At 40.8% G+C, this 25,870-nt stretch overlaps 1 protein-coding gene across 6 annotated transcripts in view; it reads left to right on the forward strand.

Annotated features, from left to right (window-relative positions):
• LOC122540973 (structural maintenance of chromosomes protein 6-like) overlaps positions 1-24,814 on the forward strand; it is a 119,689-nt gene extending 94,875 nt beyond the window's left edge. For 4 of the 6 annotated variants that reach the window (XM_043677351.1, XM_043677362.1, XM_043677375.1 and 1 more), the window contains 6 exons: positions 9,614-9,759; positions 11,650-11,775; positions 13,135-13,240; positions 16,394-16,546; positions 18,273-18,370; positions 24,686-24,814. In XM_043677351.1, the coding sequence (XP_043533286.1) occupies positions 9,614-9,759; positions 11,650-11,775; positions 13,135-13,240; positions 16,394-16,546; positions 18,273-18,370; positions 24,686-24,797 (741 nt within the window). In that variant the 3' untranslated portion in view covers positions 24,798-24,814. Of the gene's footprint in view, positions 1-9,613; positions 9,760-11,649; positions 11,797-13,134; positions 13,241-16,393; positions 16,547-18,272; positions 18,371-24,685 lie in introns of those variants that run through there. The other 2 variants (XR_006309476.1, XM_043677385.1) reach the window with 2 other exon arrangements.
• Positions 24,815-25,870: the final 1,056 nt, after the last annotated feature.

The following is a 25,870-nucleotide window of genomic DNA, read 5'->3' on the forward strand; positions in this document are numbered from 1 at the left end:
TGCGGGGTTGTGGGACTATGAGGTTGGAGGCGGTGGATGGGAGATCCCCTGAGGTGATGAGGTTATGGATGGTCTGGGAGATGATGGTTTGGTGGTGGGAGGTGGGGTCATGGTCAAGGGGGCAGTAGGAGGAGGTGTCCGCGAGCTGGCGTTTAGCCTCAGCGGTGTAAAGGTCGGTGCGCCAAACTACTACCGCGCCTCCCTTGTCTGCTGGTTTGATAGTGAGGTTGGGGTTGGAACGGAGGAAGTGGAGGGCTGCACGTTCCGAGGGTGAGAGGTTGGAGTGAGTGAGAGGGGTGGAGAAGTTGAGGCGGTTAAGGAATGCATTATACTAGATTAGCATTATAAATGGTACCATTTTTCTCTACCGTTTCCGACAGATGATTAGAAATCCTCAGCCGAGAAGGGGCAATTGAATGAAATAGTCATGATATAGTGATGCTGTTTATTACCCCTCTGTGCTCATGATGTTCACAATATATAAAACAAGCATTCAGAATGTGAACCATCACTGAAAAGATAGAAATTAATTTAAAGGTATAAGAGACAATTCACAGAATTCTTAATTCTTGATGCATGTTGGTCATTTTTGCTTTCTCTGCTGCCACCTCCCTTTTCATCTCTTGCTGTGAGACTCCATTCATTTTAAAAAGTGTATATAATGAGGGTGAAATTGATCTTGAGCATTGAAGTAAAAATTGTGACCCTGAATGACTAACCTACGTTTTACACCCTACGTGGATGGAATATAAATTAGGTTACGGATTTGATACTTTGTGAACATATTTCAAGGAAGAAGGGCAGGAGTAAGGGGGGTGGGAGGCAAGCCTGATCAAGCAGCAGGACAGGAACATGGCATCTGTATGATCATGTGCCTGTTGTTAATATCCTCAGAGTTTGTGGACCCTGAACTTCGTAAAGGAAATGTCTAACAGTATGTCTTGTATGCTGAAACCTGACTAACAGACAATCCCCGCTATAGGAATCTGAAATGTTAGCCATGTAGCTGTGCACAGAAGTATTAAGCGGTTCATTGATGCATCATTTGCTAGTCTAAGTCATTTCATCCACTTCACTGCAATAAGCCACAGTAGCAGCATGACTGAAGGCTGCAGTTTTATATTGTGACAGAATCCCTGAAGGTGCACAGATTGATGGATTATTTCCACTTGGCTATGCATATTCCCTTCATCAATCCTACTACCTACATCGATAGGAACTGATTCGCTTCTCTGAATTTCCACACGATCGTACAAGTGCATATCAACATTCCTACAAGTTGCGTAATGCTTTCTTTTGGTGTGATTCAGTTATTGAACCTCAAAAAGATATGTTCAGGTTATTGTGAAGATATCTGACACAGGTCTGACAGGAACACTTTCACAGCACTCCAGTTGGCTGGTGCTAGTGAAGGACCACAGCACAATGAAGATATGTGTTAGGTGCCTGGATTCCTCTGGTTGTACTCTGCAGCATTGTCAAAGGTTCCAATAGTGCTACATAATATTCATGCACAGGGATGCCTCATCATGGAGGTCTAGGAGATAGAAAGCACTCAAAACAGCAGCAATCATTTGAAAAAGCAAAGGCAGCCTAAATCGGCTTTGGGTTAGAACCTATTGCTGCGTGCAGAGGGGTTTCATTCTACTGCCATAGAAGAAATTCTCCTTTGACATCTGGATCTGGTAAAGTGTGTCAACAATCCTGATAACATCTTTTCTCATTTCTTACATTTCTCTCACCATCTGAAAACCTTTCCAAACACACCCAGAGAAAGTACTTGATGAAAGCTCTGGTTGCAACAGCACAGCAGTAGCCTTTGCAGAGACTCACTGAGGTGTCCCTATCCTGCATTGGGTTTGATAGTCTGTCTGCAGGAGTGTGAATAGTTTGTTTGATGTCTGTGATAAAAATACTGCATTATTAGCATTGATTATTCATTAGATTATGTACTACTAATTACAAGGCACACACGGAGTTACAGGTTACAGCCTGTTATTTCTAGCTGTCATTTACAGGATGCAAAAAATTATGTTAAAATATGACTAATATTTGCACCACTGGCATGATAGAGACATGTTGTTCTCTAACTGCTTGTTTTGCATGATATGTTTGATCTCATTTTACCTAAATGGGGATCTCTCTTAGAGTTATTTTAATGTATTTGGCATAAACTAATGAATGAAACTATCGCTTTCAGTTCTGTGAATATTTAAACAGCTAAAGCTGATGTCTTTGGGTAGTGGTTTTCATTTGCTATTGTATTATGGGTGTGAACCTGGCTTCTGGGAGAGCAAGGGCAGGATGTGTTTTCACATTTCTTCATTCACAAGGGAGCATCATTGACAAGAGCTGGCATTTAGTCGAAATCCCTTATCACTCTTAGGAAGATGAGGGTGACCCAATTTCTTGAACCACTCCAGTCAGTGTGGTGAAACTATGGAGGAGAAAGTGAGGACTGCAGATGCTGGAGATCAGAATCAAGAGTGTGGTGCTGGAAAAGCAGCAGGAGAATTGACGTTTCAGGCATAAGCCCTTCATCAGGAAGAAGCTTGTGAGCCAAGGGGATAGAAATATGAATGGGGGGGGGGGGAGTTGGGGAGCAAGATAGCTGAGACTGCACCTATTGGACTGTTAAGAGGGAATGCAAGAACTTTAACAGGGTTGGCAATGAAAGACTGATGATATACTTCCATTTCAGAATGCCATGTGACTTTAAAGGGAACTGCGGGTTCCTTTTGTCTGCTGCTCATGGTCTTCTGGATGATGAAAGTCACAGGTTTGGGATTTAATGTTAAAGAAGCCTTGATGCATTACTGTAGTGTAGTTTGTCAATGGTACACATTGTCACTAATGATGGAGGTAATAATTAGAATTAGAATTAGAACAATACATATTCAAGTCAAGTTTCTCAAGCAGGCTGCTTTATCCTGGATTGTGTTGAGCTTTATGAAGGCCACATATCTAATTTTTTTTTTCTGAGGACTTGCGTTTTGTGGTAAAATGGATTTATTTTAAGTTCTGTTGATGCCTGGATTATTTTTTGTCTGGAAGGTCTCTTTGGACATTGGAACATGTTCCTTTTGACAAGGCATGTCTTGGAAACCACATAGTTTCAGTGAATTCTGAATTTGTTTTTTGAGATCACCTGCCTGACAGAAAATTAGTTTCTGTTTGAATAAAGTTTTATTTGAGTAGAGTTTGCTTGCTTTTCAGTTGGCGAAAATCCAGCTTATTTCTTTGCCTTTCTGAAACACCCTGGTTATGAGTCAAATGTCAGATCTGATTGTCCGCTTCAAGAGAATCTGGAAGTCTTCTTGGAATGTGTTTCCTGAGGAAGCTGTGTCTGCTAAGACTCCAGAGACAACTATATCTTCCCAGTGACCTGTCTCTGTACTAGAACGGCAGATCAATTGTCTTCTGAACATGTCCCCACCTTGTCCATCGCTCATTAAAGGACTAACTGTTATTAGTCTAAAGTGATATTTTACAATGTGAACTCCTGCAGAGAAAATCCATTTTACTCACTTCACTTGAGATGTTTGTGTTAGCGTGTGTGTGTGTATGCGTGCATCAGTGCACGTGTGTATAAAGTTCACGCATATGTGTCTATGCACGTGTGTTGTGTTTATGCATATGTATGCGTGCATGTGTGTATGTATTTGTGTGTGTTTGCGCGCGTGTGTGTACATGTGTGCATTGCAGTTGTGTGTATCTGAGCGTGAATGTGTGTGTGCATATGTTTGTGTATTTGAGTGTATGTGCGTGTGTATATGCAAGTCCATAGGTATGTGTGTATTTGAATGTGTATGTGTGTAAATGTGTGCAGGTAAGCTTGTGTATTTGAATGTGTGCGCGTGCATGTATGTATATCTAAGTGTGTGTGAGCTATTTAAAGGGGTAAATGTTTTTACTGTCACATTGTGGACTGAGATGAGAAAGAGCTGTTTTGGAACTGGTATTTTAAAGGATGGCTGCATGTTTTGTAAAGCAAGTACTTTGACACCCTTGGAAAATATTGAGCAAGCAGCAATTGAAGTAGTTGCAGGTAAACAGGAGCTGAGTGGTTGTGTACAGATGCAGCTGGATGGTAACAAGAAGCTGATTGGTCTGTAGACCAGTGATGTTTAAAAGTCTTTCGCCTGTCAACAATCATGTGATTGGCTCTCAGGAAGAGCTTTGGGCTGGGAGCATGACTGAGAGTAGTATTTTGATCTTGACCAGCACAGAAGCTGTCTCTCTGCAATCAAAGCTCACTTTAAACTTGAGGAAAACCAGTTTATCCTTTCTTTAGCAGTTGTAAGCTGTAACTTTTAACTGATAAGTTAAAAGTTGTGTAAGTGATCCAGCTGCCTTGTGTCTCTTGAAAGAAAGACAACTCTGAAGTAGCATTCTGACTGGTGTGAGGATCATCAAGCAATGTGTGACTAGGAACCACTGATCTGCCTCCCAGTTTTCCTCAACCCATGTGTGTATATATATATATATATAGTGTGTGTGTGTGAGAGAGTGAGTGAGAGAGAGAGAAAGAGAAAGTGAGTTTATAATGGGATTAGAGTTTTCATTTGTAGTGTGTTACAACACAGAGACAGGCAAATCAGCTTTTCCAACCCTGTATTCACAACACTGTCGAATTAAAACCTTTAAAGTCTCTCAAAATTGACCCCATTGGATCCCAACCAGACTTTCAAATAACCCATCCTTGACTCTGTAAATAATCAATTCCAGATGTGGTTTTATGCTCAGCAAAAGATATGATAATTTATTAACAGTACAATGAAAAAGATGTAACTCTAGCAGAGCAAAAATTAAACAACAAAGTACTGTAATTGTTCTATGCTATAATCCCAAAGCCTTTGTCTTCAGCACCAATCACACAAAAGACAGACAGACAAACAAACAGTTCAGGGATAAATAAAAGAAAATAACAAAACTGGTCAGATTGTTTAAGTGGTTTTCACAATATTCCACAGGCAGAGATGATAGTTTCTTGGTTGATTTTCTGAAGGTGTTGATCTGGGTCACCTTTTCAGTTCACTCGGATAAAGGCAATAAAACTTGGCTCTGAGTTCTTTGAGCTTCCATTAGCTGATCAGTGAGGTTAAGTAGGAAGCTTCCAAATCACCTGTAGCAATAGTGAGACTTTCTTCTTCACCGAAAACGCAGTCTAAAACCTAATTCAAAGTCTGACCATTCCGCGACAGACTGATTGTCTCTTCCAAAAGGTCTCAATTCCATACCTTCTAGCTGCTGATATATATAGCCACCATTGATAGCCACCATTGATAGCCACCATTGATAGCCACCAATGATAGCCACCAATGATAGCCACCAATGATAGCCACCAATGATAGCCACCATTGATAGCCACCATTGATAGCCACCATTGATAGCTATTATTAATAACCATCATTAGTAGCCATTGTTGATAGCCATCATTAGTAGCCATCTTCCGCTGTTTGTTTTAACATTATGCTCTTCTCTGGTGACAAAGTAACTGCAGAACTTTGTTCAGGAACCAACCTACAATTTACTTCCAAACCTGGCCACAAATAAATAAACTCTTTTTGGTTGATTTTCCTTTTAGTAGAAGAGGTTACCAATAGCTCAGAAGTTTTTAGCTCACAGTTCACAGGTCCAAACCAAAAATTGGTAAAATAATAAAATAAAAAGAACACAAAGGACTCTAATGGTTTATAAATGTTTACTTGTAGCTTGAATCTAATTACTTGTAATAAGCAGTAATTCTTGTTAAGTACAGTAACCTGGTCTGTGCTTTCTACCAGCATACATCTCGAAAACAGAGGAATTGGATAATTTTGTGTTCTTAATTTAAAATCTTTAACTTTTGTGATAACTGCAGAAATAGCTAGGCTTAACTTCCAGCACAGTACCCTGTGAGTCATAATAATACATTCATATTACAAACTGCATGTGTTAATCAGTTTTGCATATTCAGTGAATGAGTCATATTTCATTTAAATTAATAGTTTTCTGTTAATAAAGAAAAATGGTTGATGGATCTTTTTATTCTAAGTCTAATATAGTGAAAGCATATGATTAGCCATTTTGGGAACTGGGAAAAATAATTAAATTTATATTGTGACCTGTGCAGTAATGGGGGTGGGGGGAGAGACACAATGCTCTCCTCTCAGCTCAGTCATCATCTTTGTTGTTGAAGCTGTACTCATTCAGCAAATGTCAAGTATTCCATTGCAATCCTGACCTGTCCTTGTAGATAGTGGAGAGGTTCTGGGAGTTGCAGAACTTCCAGTCAATGACAGAGTATTTACATGGAAGGTCCAGTCTTGTCGTGTTAACTCATGAGATCTCATTGGTGAGGCTTTCAGTGATAGTGGCAAAGGGACATGGCTAGATGCTGTCTTGTTGGAGATGGTCTTTACCTGGTACTTTTTCTGATGCAAATGTAAATTGCCACTGAATATCCCAGGCCTGAGTACTGTCCAGATCCTGTTGCATGCAGGCAGGGCTTCCTTCATCAGTTAGAAATTGCAAAATAACTGAACATTATTCATCAACCTGTTTCTGATTTCATGTTGGAAGCACCTGAAAATGCTTGGATCTAGACACGAATGGGAGAAACTGCTACAGCAATACCCTGGGGATGAGATGAGTGCCTTTTGAAAACCACAATCAGCTGGCTGGTGCTGGGTATGGCTCCAGCTAAAGGAGAACTTTCCTTCTGATTTCCATTAATTTCAATTTCAATGGGAGATATTGATGGAAAGCTTGATCTAATGCTCGCTCACTATCACTGTCACCTTCTGCAATGAGCTCTTATGTCTATGTTTGGGTCAAAGCCATAATGATCTGTGGACTTGAATAGTCATTCAAACTGAGAATTTGTGACTAACTGCTGTTTAAAAGCATTATACATGAGGAGGAAATGAGGACTGCAGATGTTGGAGATCAGACTCAAGAGTGCGGTGCTGGAAAAGCACAGCCAGTCAGGCAGCATCCAAGGAGCAGGAGAATCGACATTTCGGGCATAAGCCCTTCATCAGTCCTGATGAAAGGCTTATGTCCAAAATGTCAATTCTCCTGCTCCTTGGATGCTGTCTGATCTGCTGTGCTTTTCCAACACCGCACTTTCGACCCCCAGCATCATACATGACACCATTTGTCACTGAGAATAGATTGATATGATCGTCAATGGCTAAATTGGATTTATCTCTGCTTCTCATTACAGGATTTACCTGTATTTTGTTGGTTAAATGCTAGTTATTGAGGTTTGACTGGAACAGCTTAGGTGGATGGCTAGTTATGAAACATATCGTCAGCACTACATCTGGGATCTTGTCAGGGCTCATAGCCTTTTCTATACTCAATGTGTTTAGTTGCTTCTTAATATCACATGCAGTGAATCAAATCAGCTGAAGACTGGCATCTGAAATGATGAGGGGGCTCAGAAAGAGACTGAGATGGACCATTTTCCCAGCACAGATGGTTGAAGATGGTTGGAAAAGCTTCATAATTGTCTCTTGCACTGACATGCTGGCCTCTGTTAACATTGAGCGCTGGGATATAAAATAAAACAAAGAACTGTGGATGCTGGAAATCTGAAACACACAAAAGCATAAAGTGCTAGCAAACGTCAGCAGGTCTGACAGCGTCTGTGGAGAGAAAACAGGGTTAATGATTTGAGTCGGGTGACCCTTCAGAACAGAAGGTTCAGAACTGGAGATTTACTCTGTTTTCTCTCCATAGATGCTACCAGACTTGCTGAGATTCTCCAGCAATTTCTGTTTTTGTTTGAGGACAGGGATGTTCATGGAGGCTACTTCTCCTGTTTTTTAAAGATGTTTAACTGTTCATCATCCTTCAAACTGAATGGATAGGATGGGCCAACAGAACTTTGATTTCCGAGTTGGCTGTGGGATTGCATACCTCCATCTGTGGCAATTTCTTTTCTGCTCGTGGTCTTGCATGAGAGCTTCACCAGATCAGTGCTTCATTTACAGGAACGGATGAGATCTGCTCCTGTTTTGCTCTTTTGCAGTCTTTACTGAACCAAGTTAAAATTCACATAACAGAAGGTTATAGGTTTATTTGGAAGTACTAGCTTTTGGAGTGCTGCTCCTTCATCAGGTGATTGTGCGTGATTTTTAACTTTGCACACCCCAGTCCAACACCGGCACCTTCAAATTATTTACTGAACCAGGCTTTGTCCTACTCCCCATCAAAGGTACCCAAGTTCCAACTAAGCCACTGCCTAATGTGGTAGCAGATTTTATAATTCAGCCTTTTTCTCAAAGCGTTTTTTCTAGAAGGAAGATGTGATTTTGTTTTTCACTGAGGGGTGAGAGTCTTTCAAAGTCTCTTCCTCGAAAGGTGTTAGAAGCAAAATCTTGGGATATTCTTAAAGCAGAAGTGGATAGATTCTCGAAAAGTCAGGGTTTGAAAGGCTATCTATTAGGGTAGGCATGATCTTAATGAATTGTGAAGCAGGCTCAAGGTAACAGTGAAGACAATAAGAGTTTTGCAGGATGGATGTGGAAGGGCGCTTTTCACTTTTGAGTGATTCTAAAACCAGCATCCCAAAGTTAATCAGGACATTGTAGAAAATGTTATGGTATGCCCAGGCACAGGGATTCCTGATAAAACTGGTACTAGGCTACACTCGTGCTTTCTTCAGACCACAGTATAGAGATTTTTTAGATGTTGCTTCTGTGCCAAAAACCCAGAAAGTGGTTGAGGTTTGCAAGCAGCAGCTGCACTTCTGTTTCAAATGCTCATTTACAGGCAATAGCCTTGCACTCAGCAAAGCTAGGTCATAGTAAACGGGCTGTGGTATGAACTGGGTCATCTGCACTCATCACAGCTGCTGTACAAATTGGGTTACTGAACATGACTGGCACTCAGTATAAAATACATCGCCTTTCTATCAGATGTGGATCAACAATACAAAGGTAATCAGTGTGATTCAGAGTATATCCATTAGGTCGTGTCCCTTTCTTCCACAACAGGAATGTCGAAATTCCTGATGAAGGGCTTTTGCCTGAAACGTCGATTTTCCTGCTCCTCGGATGCTGCCTGACCTGCTGTGCTTTTCCAGCACCACTCTGATCTAAAAAATGCCGAAATGGTAACCCACCCTCCTGATGCCTATTGTAGCTGGTGCCACTGGTTTCCAGATGTAACTTTCCCTGAAGCACGAAGTGGGAATTGGGTTGGATAAGGTCAGGTGCCTTCTTCTATATATCCACTTGACTTCAATGGAGACTAAAGTTAGGGTCAGTATAAAATTGGCAGCCAACTCAAACCTGCCAATGTCCTAGCAGTTAATATAGTCCCCTCAGTCTTACTGATTTTGATCAATGGGAGCTTAGACGGATGTTGAAAATGGAATTAACACCGGTGCTGGTGAAACAGGAAATTGTCAGTGTGGATTCATCAATATTTTAATAGTTGTTCAGCGGAGAAGAAATCCTGAGAGAAGAATACAACTCAAGCTGTCTACTTTTACTCACAAAGACTCAACTGATATGAAATTATTAGTAAATTACGGTGGGTTACCTAAAATACCATTCAGCTAAATGTTCCAAGTGTCACTTGCTCTTTTGCCCATTTCTTATATTCTTGTTCATTCCAGCGAGATATTGCGAAAGCCAGGCAGATTTGTGTGCAGCGATTAGAAGTTACTCGCGATCCCAAGAGTATTGATGAGGAGATCAATTGCTTGAGGGAAATGATCAATAAGGCACAAGAAGTCCATGGGAACAAGGAAGAAACGACAAGGTATTTGCCGTGCACATTGCTTATCCAATAAGTAACATACTGTTGCCTTTTAGTTGTGAGGAGCTTTCCTCTAATTCTGTACATAACTTAAATCAACCTAACAAAAGTAATTCAGATACCTGTAATGGCCTGAACCTGCAGTGTGGGAAAACCTGTTTATAGAGGAGGTGCAAATATTTGTGGAGGGCACATTTAACATTTGTTTCAGTGTAGTGATCTGGTGGTATTTAAATTACCAGCGCTTTGAAGTGAGATAAACAGTTTGTAGTTTTCAGTTAGAGTAGGAAAAGTCACTCACTGCTGAGAGCATTTTTGTAATTTGAGTAGTTAATAATCTATTGTTTATACTTGAAAAGTTTGTCATTTCTTCTGGGCTCATTATGAATACTAGGCTGAGTTGCAAAAGATTCAAAACCACTCATCTCATCAGGTGACAATGTCAACATTTCGATTGACGGTTTTAAGAGCTTATTATAGGATTAACTATCTTTAATACAGTTAGGGAAACAGATGCTTGCTTTTACAACAAATTGAGGGATTTACCTGTATGAATAGGTTTCATGAATGAGATTTATTTTAAGTATCAAGTGTGCTTGAGTGGAATTCCACTGAATTGTTAAAGTTTATTTGTTCCATATCTCCATAAATCCTGAGGTCTACCAGTAATGAAGGCAAAGTGCCAATGGATGTATGGCATGTGGAAACATAGAGATGACACAAGGGTGGCAATGGGAATATGAGGAAGTATGGAAGGAGAATGGGGGATGTGAGGTGACATGAGGTTATGAGGGAAAATGGCAAATGGATCAGGTGGAGAGGGTGTGAGGGTTAGAGGACACAACAACCCTTAATACAGCTGTGCTAAAGTCCCAGAGAGCTACGAATGGGCTTCTAACCAGCCTGCCTTACCTGACAACTATAATGTGTGGTCATCTCTGAACTCTTTACAGAAGGGACAGATCCAAATCCATCCCATTCTCTTATCCCCAGGATGGAAGGGTGATAAGTGAGGGCTCCTTTAAACTCATAGAATCCCTAACGTGAGAAAGCAGGCCACTTGAGTCCACACCGACCATCTGAAGAGCATTCCATCCAGACCTACACAATCCCTACAACCCTGTGTTTCTCATGGCTAATCCACCTAGCCCACAGATTCATGGACAAGTGTGGGCAATTTAGCATGGCCAATCCACCCTAACCTGCACATCTTTAGACTGTTAGACTGTGAAAGGAAATCCATGCAGGCACGGGGAGAATGTGCAAACTCCACATAGTCGTCCACAGTTGGAATTAAACCCAGGCTCCTGGTGCTGTGAGGCAGCATGCTAACCACTGAGCCACCACACCACCACATAGGTATGTCCAGTCAAGCGGTTCCCTCACATAAATTTCTCACCTCTTCAACATAAATCTAGTTCCTTGCATTTGGAGAGTGGTTGCTAGGTCTTCACTCTCTGTCAACTGCAAGCTATGCTGGATTCAACCTTTTCTATTCTTCTATCAGTTTCTGCGTTCCCAAGGTTAGGGAAATTTAATGACTCAAAGTGAAGCCACATAGACTCAGTATAATATTCAAAGTGATCAGCCCATTTCTTGTGCGAAGATAGGCTACCTCCCCTCTTCCCACCTCTGCTAATACTCGAAATGGGTAGGTTTGAGGCAGTTTGCTTGTGTACTTCTGTGTTTTAGCTTCTTTATTCTTCAACCCAAAATAAAACCCATTTCAGGGGTTTCTATTTCTCCTCATTATTCCTACACACCACCACCCCCAACTCCCCAACCTCTGCAACTCGAAATCCCTGAGATTTTTTATGTACTGAGTTCAATTGATTTTAAATGTTAAAGCCACTGGTATGTCTGACATTGATAACTTCTAATGTTTTTGAACAGGCAGTACTTCGAAATTTTGAAATTGCAAAAGAACATGCAAAGCGAGGTTAAGAGCCTGAAGATGTTTATGCAGTTGATCGATGAAATAATGAAAGAAAGGCACAAAGCATATGAAAGCTTCCTGAAGTAATTGTCACAGTTTATTCAGTAAATATGCTTGCATTTTTGAACTGTAATTCAAAGTTCTTTTCTACTTTACTTCTCTGTGAAAATATTCATTCATGTCTTTGTAAGTGTGTTGGGTATGACTGAGGTGATAACGGTGCCTTGCTTCAGTTCACCCATCAGTATTATAGGGCCATGCTAGATTTTGTCAGACTGAGACTGGAGATTTAATGTAAATGAATAACACCTAATGGTATGAAAGATAAGATAATGAAAATATATAAGATAATGAAAGACTATTGCCTGAACAATTTTAAAACTGCTAAGCTTAACCTTTATACCAGAAGTTTATTTGTAGCTTCAATCAAACCTAGTTACTCGCACACTCAGGACAAATCTGAAACACTGAATTTTGATGCTGCTGGTGGGAATGTTGCAGTAGATTCTCCCCTGTAATGCACGCTTTCTGCAGAGGTGCAATGCCTGCACCTTGAAATTAGTCAGGAGCAGGAGGCTCCTGATGAAGGGCTTTTGCCCGAAACGTTGATTTTCCTGCACCTTGGATGCTGCCTGACTTGCTGTGCTTTTCCAGCACTCTAAACTAGAGCAGGAGGCAATAGATGAGCACATCTCCCTCAATTAGATCCATAGCTACATGGCTTGTCCTTGATATTGGCAAGGAAATCCATTTAACTGTTGATGGTTTTAATTGATGAGATAACAGGTTTGATTTTAGGTTTTATTTAGTTAAATGGACAACGCTAAGAAACAGAGTCAAAAAGTGTAGTGCTGGAAAAGCACAACCAGTCAGGCAGCATCTGAGGAGCAGGAGAGTAGACATTTCAATCATAAGCTCTTCATCAGGAATGTGTACATTCCTGATGACAGGCTTATGCTCGAAACCTCGACTCTCCTGCTCCTCGGATGCTGCCTGATGGGCTGTGCTATTCCAGCACCACACTTTTTGACTCTGATCTCCAGCATCTGCAGTCCTCACTTTCTCCAACACCAAGAAACAATCATTTTGTTATAATCAACTGCCTGTAATTTATTGACCTGTGCTTTCCTGGATGATCTCCTTCTCCTGTGAGCTCTCTTGGGAACATGACTATATGAATGGTGCTTTATAAATGCAAACTGTGGAGCAATTGTCCAGGTATTCTACTCGTCAGTAAGTTGTTGGAGCAGTGTAGATTGGATTGCATTTTGGCCCATGCGAAACAGATGTATCAAGCATGTTCTCCCTGTACTTTCCCTGCCCAAAAAATGTTTTGTATTATGTATCATTCTTTCTCCTATGAAAAATGTCCAGTATAAACTACAAAATATATTATTGTTTTAATCATGATGATATTTTCTCTCTGTGTTTGAATTAAATAGGTTCATGTCAATTCGCTGCAAACTTAACTTCAGTATTTTGTTGTCTAAGCAACATTATTATGGAATGATCAAATTCGACCATAAGAACAGAGATCTTTCAATCACGGTGAGTTATTCACAATTTATTTGAAAGCCTATTTTGAGGAAAATATTACACTAAAACAGAAAAAGGTCAAAATAATGTAACCATACAGTTAAAAAAACATTGATACAAGAAGGAAAATTTTGCAGATTTTGGAAAGCTGTTTATTAAAAGAAATACAGAAAAATGTCTGGAAATACCCAACAGGCCAGATAGCAGTTGTGGGCATGACCTTTGGTAAGAATTAATTAATTAATCATGATTAGCACTTCCCTCAGCATGTCAGCTATAGGGACCAGATAATTAGTATGTTGTCAAGTGCAAATGCCTATATGCAGAGTTAGTCAATGTTGACGAACTAGCTGGTATTACCCACCGATGATGGTAGTCTGATAAAATTGAAAGATAGAAGAGTTACACTGTAGATCCCGTGCTAAGTAAATTTAAAGGTACCTACATACGGGAATTAAAGCTAAGTGGGGAATTCAAGAGAAGCTTAAGTGAACGAGAAGCATATGAAAGAGGTACAGTACAAGTGGGTGGTATGGGTCACATTTGCTATGAGATATTGAAGACTAAGTGTTATCAAAATAGATACTTTCCTTTGATATAATACAATCTCTGCTCCCATCAAGAAAAAATGTATTTCTCTCTTGAAATACAGAAAAGTCAACATCCCCCACACCACTCACACGAGAAAGAAGACTTTGAGATAATTTAAACTCATGCCCTGGACCTTGTCAATTTACTAACCAACAAGAATTTATCCATAAAGATACCATTCAGTCCTTTGATTTTACAGAGCTCTATGTACATTTTAAACCATTTTAAGTTTTAAAAAAAAAATGAAGAGGTAATTAGTAAATGAAGATTCCATTGGGCTGTTTCCAATTTGGAAGTAGCGACATGTAAAGTGGACAGTTCTTGAGCTATTGGTTTTTATTTCCATATAATACCAAGTAATATAATAAATTATTTGTGTAATCAACTTGGGAGCTCACGAGCTGTCCCCGTCCCCATTATTTTCTGCCCACTCTATCAACTCATTTTCTAAGCTATCTTTGAAAATCTGATTTTCACAATCTATACATTCAAGTCACTCACGATCAGTATAGTACATTTCTCACACACCTCATTTCTGTCTTTCTGTTATTCTCTGTCCTACAGTGTAACTACTACTATGGGGACCTATGACCTACTCCCACAGGAACCTCTTGCTTTTACTATTTCCTATCTCTATCCAAATTGATCCTATGTCTGTTCTTTCAAATTAAGGTAATCTTTCAGTACTGATTAAACATAGTCTTTAATTAACAGAGCAACCTCATCATTTTTCCAGCATTTGTAATATTTCACCCTTCCACATTCAGGCCCCAGCCTTGATAACCTTTCATCCATGTGTCTGTAATGGGAATCCAGTCATACATCTTTATCCTCATCTCCTATGTTTCGAATGCCTCATGCATTCAAATACACTGTCTTTAAAATGCTTTTATTTTGCCCTTTTACAATCTGCTTGCAATTTTATGTTCTGTTCCTTTCTGTCACACTCTAGTCATTATTACCCAAACTGCTGCCTTGCTCCTTTGCCTTTACCATACCTTGTCTCATATAAACCTTTCCCCTACAATTTAGTTTAAAACTTTCTTGACCTGATGAAGGATTAAGTCTGAAAGATTGACTCTCTTGCTTCTCGCATGTTGCCCGGACCCGCTGTGCTTTTCCAGTGCCACACTTGGAGTCATAGACTCATAGAGATGTACAGCATGGAAACAGACCCTTCAGTCCAACCCGTCCATGCTGACCAGATATCCCAACCCAATCCAGTCCCACCTGCCAGCGCCCAGCCCATATCCCTCCAAACCCTTCCTATTCATATACCCATCCAAACGCCTCTTAAATGTTGCAATTGTACCAGCCTCCACCACTCCCTCTCCCCAGACTGTTCAGCCTCTCCCTTTAGCTCAGATCTTCCAACCCTGGCAACATCCTTGTAACTCTTTTCTGAACCCTTTCAAGTTTCACAACATCTTTCCGATAGGAAGGAGACCAGAATTGCACGCAATATTCCAACAGTGGCCTAACCAATGTCCTGTACAGCCGCAACATGACCTCCCAACTCCTGTACTCAATATTCTGGCCAATAAAAGAAAGCGTACCAAACGTCACTTTCACTATCCCATCTACCTGAGACTCCACTTTCAAGGAGCTATGAACCTGTACTCCAAGGTCTCTTTAGATCAGTTACAAGTTTATTAACTGGAGTTTAGAGGAATAAGGAGGAATATGTTTTGGTCTCAAAATATACTTTACTTATAAAAATTGAATGATATTTATATATGTAGTCACAAATTCAGTTCAGTTCTGTACAGTAGCATATCAAGCAAACAAACAAGCATTGGAGTTTGACACGATCAAACCAAAGGCATCTCATATGTGAACCAGATTATATATACATGCATTTGAGGCATGAGGAGAGTTCAATAACTGAGCAAACCCCTGTTTAACTTCAGCAGGAAGATGTCAGACAGCGGTCTTTCCTCACTGTGTCTTGGCAGCAGCTGCCCCAAGCTTTAGTGCATCTCTCAGCACGTAGTCCTGGACCTTTGAATGTGCCAGTCTGCAACACTCGGTCAGGGTCAGCTCCTTGCTCTGGAAGACCAACAAGTTTTGGGCAGAACAAAGAGTGTTGTAAGAAGAATGAGGAGGAATCTCATAGAATCCATTGAAATTCTAACAGGACTAGACTGGGTAAACCCAGGAAGGTTATATTAGTACAGTGCGGAGAGAGGGCAACACTGTGAGAGGTGCTGTGTTTTGACAAAATGTTAAATCAGGATGTCATTGCTCTTTCAGCTAGCTATCAAGGATTTCATAATGCACTTGTGAAGAATAGCAAGGAAGTTATAGCCAGTGCCTGACTAATGTTTATCCTGCAATGGAGATTATAAAAACACAGGTTGTCTGATCGACATCACATTGCTTTTTGTGGGGAACGTCTAGTATGCAAATTAACTGCTTCCTTTTCTGCGTTGGAAGAGTGACTATGTTTCAAAAGTTGAAAGAGTGACTATGCTTCACTGGTTGAACAAATACTTCAAGATGTAAGCGGGTCAGAAAAGGTGTTTTATAAATGCAAGTCTTTCTTTTCATGCTGTTGGAAATCTCTTATTGAAGGTTGAGCGTGGAGAAGGAATGAAGACAGGACAAGATGATATGAGATCCCTTTCTGGAGGTGAACGCTCATTCTCAACTGTTTGCTTCATTCTTTCGCTGTGGGATAGCATAGAATCTCCTTTCTGTTGTCTGGATGAGTTTGATGTTTACATGGTACGTTTACGTCTAAAGCCAATTAATCTCCTGGTTGCTAAAGGTAAAAGTAGCAACATTTATTGTAATCCATAAGTGATCCCTCATGTAGAGACATGAAACGTTGAGTCCATTTCTAGACAATATTTTCTCCAAGTGAAAGATATGTAGCGTCATGGTAAGCTTTAAAAATGTTTGGAAAATCTGTTGCTTAATGTGTCATTTCTCAGGGTGTTTCGGTTCAAGCAGTTTTCCTGAAATGCATGCTCATGTGAATTATTAGTTGTACCTTATGAATTTGCTGACAATTGCATTCACTGAGGAATGTGCTCATCAACATTTGTAAGGTTACAGGAGCTTTCTTAATTTGTATAGTACAGCCAAACAATAGCACATCACTCACAATGTATATCAAGCAACTGTCAAGAATAACGAAGGCTCCTAGAAATTGTAAGCTGCAAATTCTGGCTGTTGCTTGCAAGGGATTTCGCGGCAAAGGTTAGAAAGCCTAACTTCCGGTTTGTATTTTCCATGATTATTGTCTACAAATGGAGAAAGTCTTAATTTCAAAATCAAGAGAATTTAATGATAAGTGAGCTACTGTATTTAATCTTCAGGAAGGTCTTCACACTCCATTTAGGGAGGTGAATCAAAGGCAGATTCCTGAAGAAGGGCTCATGCCTGAAACGTCGATTCTCCTGCTCCTTGGATGCTGCCTGACCTGCTGCGTTTTCCAGCAACACATTTTCGGCAAAGGCAGATCAACCCCATCATATTTTTACATAGTTAAAAACCACACAACACCAGGTTATAATCCAACAGGTATATTTGGAAGCACTAGCTTAGAAGAAGTTATCTCTTCATTAGGAAGCTGTGGAGCGGGATCATAAGACACAGAATTTACAGCAAAAGGGTTACAGCGTCGTGGACCTGTAATGATATATTAAGCAAATTTAGATTAGGTCTTTCATCTTTTAGAATGGGATATGTTAGTTTCGGTTCTTTAATGTGTAAGTTAGTGCTTCCAAATAAACCTGTTGGACTGTAACCTGATGTTGTGCGATTTTTTAACTTTGTCCATGTCAGTCCAACACCGGCTCCTCCACATCATGACATTTTTATATGTCCGTGTCACCATTTTGACTTTAGACTGGTGTTTGTGACTGGAGCTTAAAGAGAAAATCTCATTTTTTTTCTTGTAGCCCATAATTTATTTCTAATGCTCTCCTAACTCTCATTGCTTCTCCCGAGATATGTGATTCACCTTGTACGATTACTTCTGAATTAAGTTGATGAAATCTGAGAATTCAAGTTGAACAGGTAAATGTAAATCGACAATGTCTTTGTCCCAGAAACCCGTGGAAGCAAAGGGAATTAAAATATTGAAAAAAGACTTTAATCTGGAAAGCAAGTGCATTGAAGGAAATGGAGAAATGCAAAAGATTAAATTGATGGAGCACGTCTGATAATCTGTAGATTTTGCTTTTGGGAAACTACATATATACTTGTGTCAAAAACAGAAATTGCTGGAGAAACTCAACTGGTCTGACAGCATCTATGGAGATAGAAAACAGAGTTAATGTTTTCAGTCCAGTGGCCGTTTCTCAGAATCCAACCGGACTGGAAAAGTTAACTTTGTTTTTCTTTCCATACATACTGCCTGAGTCCAGCAATTTCTGTTTTTGTTTCAGATCTCCGGCAACCGCAGTTCTTTGTTTTATGTAATTCTATGCTTGTTCAACCCTAGGATATGGTTAATCGCAGGATTTCCATCGACCTGATATTGCGGGTGGCAGAATCTATACAGTGTGACCAGTTCTTCTTTTTCACTCCACTGACGACAAGGTACAGTAAGACCAGTTGAGGAATTGATATATGGCCTCTTGTTGAATCAATGAGTGTCAAATATGTTTTTTGCATTATTAACTCTCAAAATTGTGCTCTTTTATGGGCTATATTCTGGAGAACAGTGCCCTCCCAGTAATACATTAAATTTTAGATTTCCAATAGAATCCCTACAGTGTGGAAGCGGGCCGTTCAGCCCATCAAGTCCTCACAGACCCTCTGAACAGTGTCCCACCCTTATACTCTATCCTGAATTTCCCATGGCTAACCCACTTTGCCTGCACACTATGGAGCAATTTAGCGTGGCCAATCCACCTAACCTGCACATCTTTGAACTGTGGGAGGAAACTAGAGACCCAAAGGAAGCCCACACAGACACAGGGAGAACATGCAAACTTCACACAGGCAGTTGCCGCAGGCTGGAATCAAACCTAGGTCTCTGGCTCTATAAGGCAGCAGCGCTGAACGCTGTGCCACTGTAACTTGTTTTCCTGGTTATGTATATTCCCAAAGGTCAAAACCTTTTAGTTGGAGGTACGAAGGAAGCTTAATTAGGCAGAATGGTGGCGTGCCTCAGCCAAATTAAATCTGTGAGGGAAGGTCCAAGCTCAACATACCCACCTAGGCTACAATTATTTCAGAGAGAGTTGGCCTATGTGACCAGTTAACCACGGCAGGCAGGCAGTCTGTCAAGGGATGGGGCAGTTCCCTTGATCAGTGCATGACTGGAATGGGGTAGCGCAGGAGAGCCAATCTCCTGCTGTTGCTTCCAATCCCCACGGTCAATCTCTCCCCATGACTCTGACAAAACAACACTGAACATTTGCACGGTCTATCCCCCATCCTGGGAGTCCTGAGGGCAATGTTACTGGCTGCAGCCTCTGATTGGATGGAAGCTCTTGGTTCATATTTCCTGGCGCAGATACTGGTTGAAAGCCCAATTGCCAGAAGATCCGGTGGATTTTCACATTCTGACCGGCTCAGAGTTACCCTCCTCCAATCTCTCCAATTTTGGATTTGCTCAGAAAATGGAAGGATACCACCTTTTAGAGTCATAAAGTCACAGAGATATCCAGCACTGAAAAAGACTGTACAATCCAACTTGTCCATGCCGACCAGGTATCCCAACTCAATCTAGTCCCACCTGCCAGCACCCAGCACATATATCCTTCCTTTTATTTGGGAAGATCTGTATCAAGCAGTGATGGAAAGGCGATCTGTGTGCAGGTGGCATCAGTTCAGTGGGATACCAACCAAAAAAATCATTTGCAGTAGTTTGGTGGGGAGGGCAGTCCAATTTTGAGGAAATGCTCTCTACTGCAACATAATTTTAAATTTTTGCTGAATTTAGGTTTGTTGATGGAGTTAACTCTGTGATTTTAAGGCAGATATATTTGCACTCTCCCAATGGTTTAGTTGGGGTTCAATACATTCTTTGGCATTATGATACAAACAGATCAGATGATACCAGGTCCGAACCTTAGCTTCTGATGTTTCAGCTTCCTATAAAGTTCTTGGGTACTGCACAAGTAGCTCACTTGGCTTTAGTATCATTAACTACTACTCCAAGAACACCAGTCAACTTTACTTTTACTCCTATCGAGGTCAATGAGACGCTTACTATCTTGTAATTCTCCTCATCTTCAAAAGGTTCAATCTATCCTCTATCAAGGGGAAGCTCAGGCTATGAAGAAGCAGAGGATGTAAGAATGGGAAGTGCACAATATGTTGTCAAACAGAAAGTGAAGAGCATTACCAAAGTGTTACGGTGACTCAGTGGTTAGCACTGCTGCCTCACAGCACCAGGGACCAGGGTTCAATTCCAGCCTCCAGCAACTGTCTGTGTGATGTTGTACATTCTCCCTATGTCTATGTGGGTGTCCTCCGGATGCTCTGGTTTCCTCCCACAATCCAAGATGTGCAGGTTAGGTGAATTGACCATGCTAAATTACACATAGTATTCAGGGATGTGTAGATTAGGTGCATTAATTAAGGGTAAATGTAGGGGAATGGGTCTGGGTGGGTTACTCTTCAGAGGATCAGTATGGACTTGTTGGGCCAAATGGCTTGTTTCCACACTGTAAGGATTCTATGATCTATTCTATGTTATGGAATAGAAGGAGGCTATTTGGCCCTTTGTGCTTGTGTCAGCTTGTTCATTGGGGATCATTACCTCATGCCAATCTGCTGCTTTTCCATGGACCCCTGCACATTACTTTTATCCAAATAATCATCCAATTTTGACTTGAATGCCTAATTGAACCTGCTTCCACCGCACTTCAAGGCTGTGATTTCTGTACCCTGTTTACTCGCTAAGTGAAAAGGATTTTCCTCACTTCACCCTTAATTCTTTTGCAGATCACTTTAAATCTATGCCCTCTCATTCTTGTTCTGTTTATGAGTAGCAACAGCTTCTCCTGATCTACTCTATTTTGTATACTCATGATTTTGAAAACCTCCATCAGACCTCCTGTTAGCCTTCTTCACTCTGAGGAGAACAGTCCCAATTTCTTCAATCTACCCTCAAGGGTGACATGGTGGCACAGTCATTACCATGTTGCCTCACAACACCAGGGATGTGGGTTCAATTCTAACCTCGGGCTCCTGTTTGCGTGCGGTTTGCATGTTGTCTGTGTGGGTTCCCTCCAGGTGCTCTGGTTTCCTCCCGCAGTCCAAAGCTATCCAGGTTAAGTGGATTGGCAATGCTAAAAGTGGGGTTATAGAAACGAGGCTTTGATGGTCTGGGTGTGATGCTCTTCAGAATGCTGGTGTGGACTTGATGGGCCAAATGGCCTCTATCTGCACTGTAGGGATTGTATGAATTCATAAGCGGAGTTCCTTATCTCTGGAATATTCTTGCATTGTATAGTGCCCAGAACTTTACATGCTAACTTAGCTGAGGTCTAATATGTTCAACATCTCCTCCTTGCTTTTATATTCTATGCCCCTGGTAATAAACCTGAGGATACTGTATGTTTTACTTAATCTACTCTCTAACCATCCTGTCACTTTCAATGATATGTGCATATGTACACCCTACTCCTGTACCCCCTCTTAGAAATGTATCCTCTATTGTATATTGTCTGCCAATATTCTTCTTACCAAAAGCATAACCTCACACGTCTCTGTATTGAAACTTATCTGCCTGTGATCAACTTGTCCGTGTCCTTATAAAGTTCCTACATCGTCTTCCTCACAGCTTACAATACTTCCAAGTTTTACATTATCTGCAAACTTTGAATTTACCCACTGGACACCCAGCTTTCGATCATTAATAAATATCAGGAAAATATCAGGAACTTCCTCCAGCCAGAAAAATATCCATTGACCATTACTTTCTGTTTCCCATCACTCAATCAATTTTGGATCCATGTTGCTACTGACCCTTTTATTCAATGAACTGTAACTTTCCTCACAAGTCTATTATGTGGCATTCTATTAAATTCCTTCTAAAAATCAACGTACACAACATCAACAGCATTCCCCTCATTGAATCTCTCTATTACCTTTTTAAAACCTTCCAGCACGTTAGTTAAACATTTAGAAATCCATGCTGACTCTTTAATCAACACACCCTTTCCCATGTAACTACCAACTCCATCCAAATAATTGTCTCCAGAAGCTTTCCCACCACCAAAATTAAATTGACTGATCCGTAATTGCTAGGATTATCCTCACAGCCCTTCTTGATCAAAACCATATTGTTCTCAGTTTCCCAGTCTTCTCGCACCTCTCCCAAGTCTAAGCAAGACTGTGAGATTCTGGCCAGTGCGCTCATTCAATATCTTTTGATGCATCTCCTTCTAATGTGGTGCCTTGTCAATTTTAAGTATTAACACTTGATCCAACACTTCTACTATATCAGTTTGAACCACTCTCCGTAACTGAGTTCCTCCATTGTCACCATGGTTTGAGCAGCATCTCTGTTTTTGGTGAAGATGGATACAAGGTATCAAATACCTCAGCCATGCCCCTCTTTCTAAGTATAAATCTCCTTTTTTTGTTCCTAATTGGCCCTACTCTTTCTTTTACCAACCGTACTATTTATAAGGCCTTAGAGGATTTTGAACCACTTTTTTATGATGGTTGCCAGTCTTTTCTCCTAATTCCTCTTTGTTTCTCTTATTTGCCTTTTCAACCCCAACCCCCACTGAACCATCGATATCGCTCTTCATTTTCAATTTTGATTGTTTTACCTGTCACTTGCTATAAGCACACTTTTCTTCTTGATAAGAACAAAGAACAGTACAGTACAGGAACAGGCCCTTCGGCCCACCAAGCCTGCGCTGACACATGCTGCTTTTCTAAACCAAAAATCTTTTGCCTGTACATGGTTCATATCCCTTTATTCCCTGCCTATTCACATATCTGTTGAGATGCTTCTTAAACGCTGCAACTGTATCTGCTTTGACCACATCCTCTAGCAGCGCATTCCAGAACTTACCACTCTCTGCCTCTCACATCTCATTTAAAAGTCCCCCCTTTTACCTTAAGCCTATGTTCTCTAGTAACTGACATTTCTATCCTTGGAAAAAGACTCCAACTGTCCATTCTATCCATGTCTTACATAATTTTATGAAACCCCTATCAGGTTGCCCCTCAGCCTCCAATGTTCAAGTGAAATGAGCCACCTATGACCAATTTCTCCTAGTAGCTACTACCTTCCAAACCAGACAACATCCTGGTAAACCTTCTCTTAATTTCTATCTCTTTTGCCATTTAGGAGCACTTGATTTGTTTGCTCTACCTTTCCCATTTGAGGGCATATACTTTGACTTTACCCAAACAACCTCCTCTTTGAAGGTAGCCGATTGTTCGGTTACTCTTCTTCCTGTCAACCTGTTGATCCAGTCAATCTTGCCCAGCTCCATCCCCTCCCCCGGTCTTGTGTTAATTGATTTTGCTGTCATTGATTTGTTTCATGTCATAATTGTGACAATGATCAGATAAACAGCCTTTGTGTAATTGGTTAAAGGAGATAAATGTTGAGCAGGACATTAGAGAGAACTTCCCTTCTCCTTTTTATAAGATAGTACTTTAGGATATTCTGAGCTGAGAGGATAAAGCAGGTGCGAGTCATTGGTCAGCACGGTCTGAGGACATGGTGGGGGTAGTGAGCAGGATTCTATCAGCAGACTTGTGGTTGAGCTGACCATTATGGACAATGAAGGTTGTGAGTCAGGTCATTGGAATGGACGCGTCTGGCAATGATGAAGTCAGACTGAATATTATCATCAGAGATAGAAGAGACAATGCTGAAAATGTGTTGCTGGTAAAGCACAGCAGGACAGGCAGCATCCAAGGAACAGGAGAATCGACGTTTCGGGCATAAGCCCTTCATATGCCGTTTCGGCTTATGCCCGAAACGTCGATTCTCCTGTTCCTTGGATGCTGCCTGACCTGCTGTGCTTTACCAGCAACACATTTTCAGCTCTGATCTCCAGCCTCTGCAGACCTCACTTTCACCTAGAAGAGACAATGGCCTAGTAATGGCCAGGGAATTGCCTGCGGACCCAGGTTTGAGTCCAACCACAGCAGATGATGGAAATTGAATTCAATAATAACCTGGAATGACAAGTCCAATAATGACCATGGAACTGTTGCCAATTTTGGAAATACCCATCTGCTTCACTAATGCCCTTTAAGGCATGAACTGCCATCCTTATGTGTGACTCCAGACTCACGGTAACATTGTTGACTTTTAACTGTCTCTGGGATGGGTAATAATGCTGATCTTGCCAGTGAAACCCTCATCCCATTAGTGAATTAAAAAATGTTCTTCACCAACATCCCATTCCTTACACTGCAATGATCACTGTCTCTTTAATGTTCCCCACCTCATTTCCAAGAATGCACCCTTTATTGTTGACTGGACACATACTACTGGAGGAAGTTTTCCTGCATGCAACTAAGGAATATTTGCTCCTTGCTGATCCATGCACTACAAGTATCCCAGACTATGTCTGGATAGTTTTCAAACTGTATTCACTGTTGGAATGTAGCGCACAGCTGGGTCCAACAAACAGAAATGAAGGACAAAATATTCTGACGTAGGTGTTCAGAATTAACTATGCAGTGGCTTCAATTTTATATTGATGTATGGTTTTGTACAAAATATAAGTGTTTGAATCATTTGTGTTGTGCAGTCCAAATTTGTTTGTGCTTCTGGGGGAAGTATAGAGTGAGGCCTACTTTAGGTAAATTGCAAATTCCAAATTGTGCATTAGATCAATGAAATTGTTTGAATCCTGACATTGCTTCACATATAAAAAAATTATTTGATTTTGAGTAATTCTGAACTGTTTCCATTTTTAGTTTCTTGCCTAAAGGTGACCAAATCAGAACCTTTCATCTGCATGATCCTGAAAGAGGGCAGACAACACTACCCTTTGCTTCTCCAGATGAACCTGAAGACTCAGATGATTAAATAAACATTGACTTTTATAATTGTGAACTTTTGTTTTTTGTTGAAGTGGGGTAAATGGACATTGGAAGACTTTGGCAGAGTCGCAGAGATTTGTGGGGAGTGACAGGCTGCACAGTTGCATTCTGAAAACAATGTAGTGCATTGAAGAAGCTTTCATATGAATCCTGGGAAAGCTAGGCTTACAATTGTTATTTTCTGGCATTATATACAGATTTAGTGGTGTCTAATAGAGCTGATGCAAAGTTGTTTGAGGTCCAACATTGTTAGGGTACACTTAGAAGGCTAACACGGCTAAATGCAGATTTCCTGGGGATGCTTTACCTAGAACTGCCAAGCGCTGAGCTTAGAAATGAGTTGAGTGTGAACCATTGGTGTAGACAACCACCAAACCATGACCAAGTACACAGTACTGCTTAACATTCGCCAATATTAACAGTGAACATTAATGCTATGTTTATTATTTTGCACTTCTATTAGAAATACATCTGAGCAAAGGTTAAATAACAAATGATTCTTTTGTCCAATGTGAATGTATTTGTGCAGCTTTCTCACAGTTTTATGTCATTTTGCCTGAAACTTATCAAAACAGTTACTTGGTGAAACCAAGAGACAGTAAGATTCCCCTGCCACCACCCACCCAACCTGCCCAAGAACCAGGTACAAACCTGCACACACACACACCAGTCCAGAGCCCAGTTTCCACAAAAAAGGAATCGAAGGAATAAAAAAAATTGCGAATGCTGGAAATCTGAAACAAGCACACATTGCTGGAGAAACGCAGCAGGTCTGGCAGCATCTGTGGAGACAAAGTAGAGTCAACATTTCAAGTCCACTGGTGTAGAAGGAAGTTGGCCAGTTTCTATTTGGAGTTTTCTGCTTTAGGGAGGGACCAAGCATAGATTGTTGCTGTTGGAGAAATGAGCCAATCATGAATTGCACCATCAGAGAAATGAGCCAGTTAGAAACTGTGTACTAGCCAAGGCAGGAGAGCAGGGTCGATTTCAGCACGGTGCATTGCTGCAGCTGGACATGGAAGGGTGACAAAGGTAAAAACAATGACTGCAGATGCTGGA

This window comes from Chiloscyllium plagiosum, chromosome 3, assembly GCF_004010195.1.
Source record: "Chiloscyllium plagiosum isolate BGI_BamShark_2017 chromosome 3, ASM401019v2, whole genome shotgun sequence".
NCBI classification, from domain to species: domain Eukaryota; kingdom Metazoa; phylum Chordata; class Chondrichthyes; order Orectolobiformes; family Hemiscylliidae; genus Chiloscyllium; species Chiloscyllium plagiosum.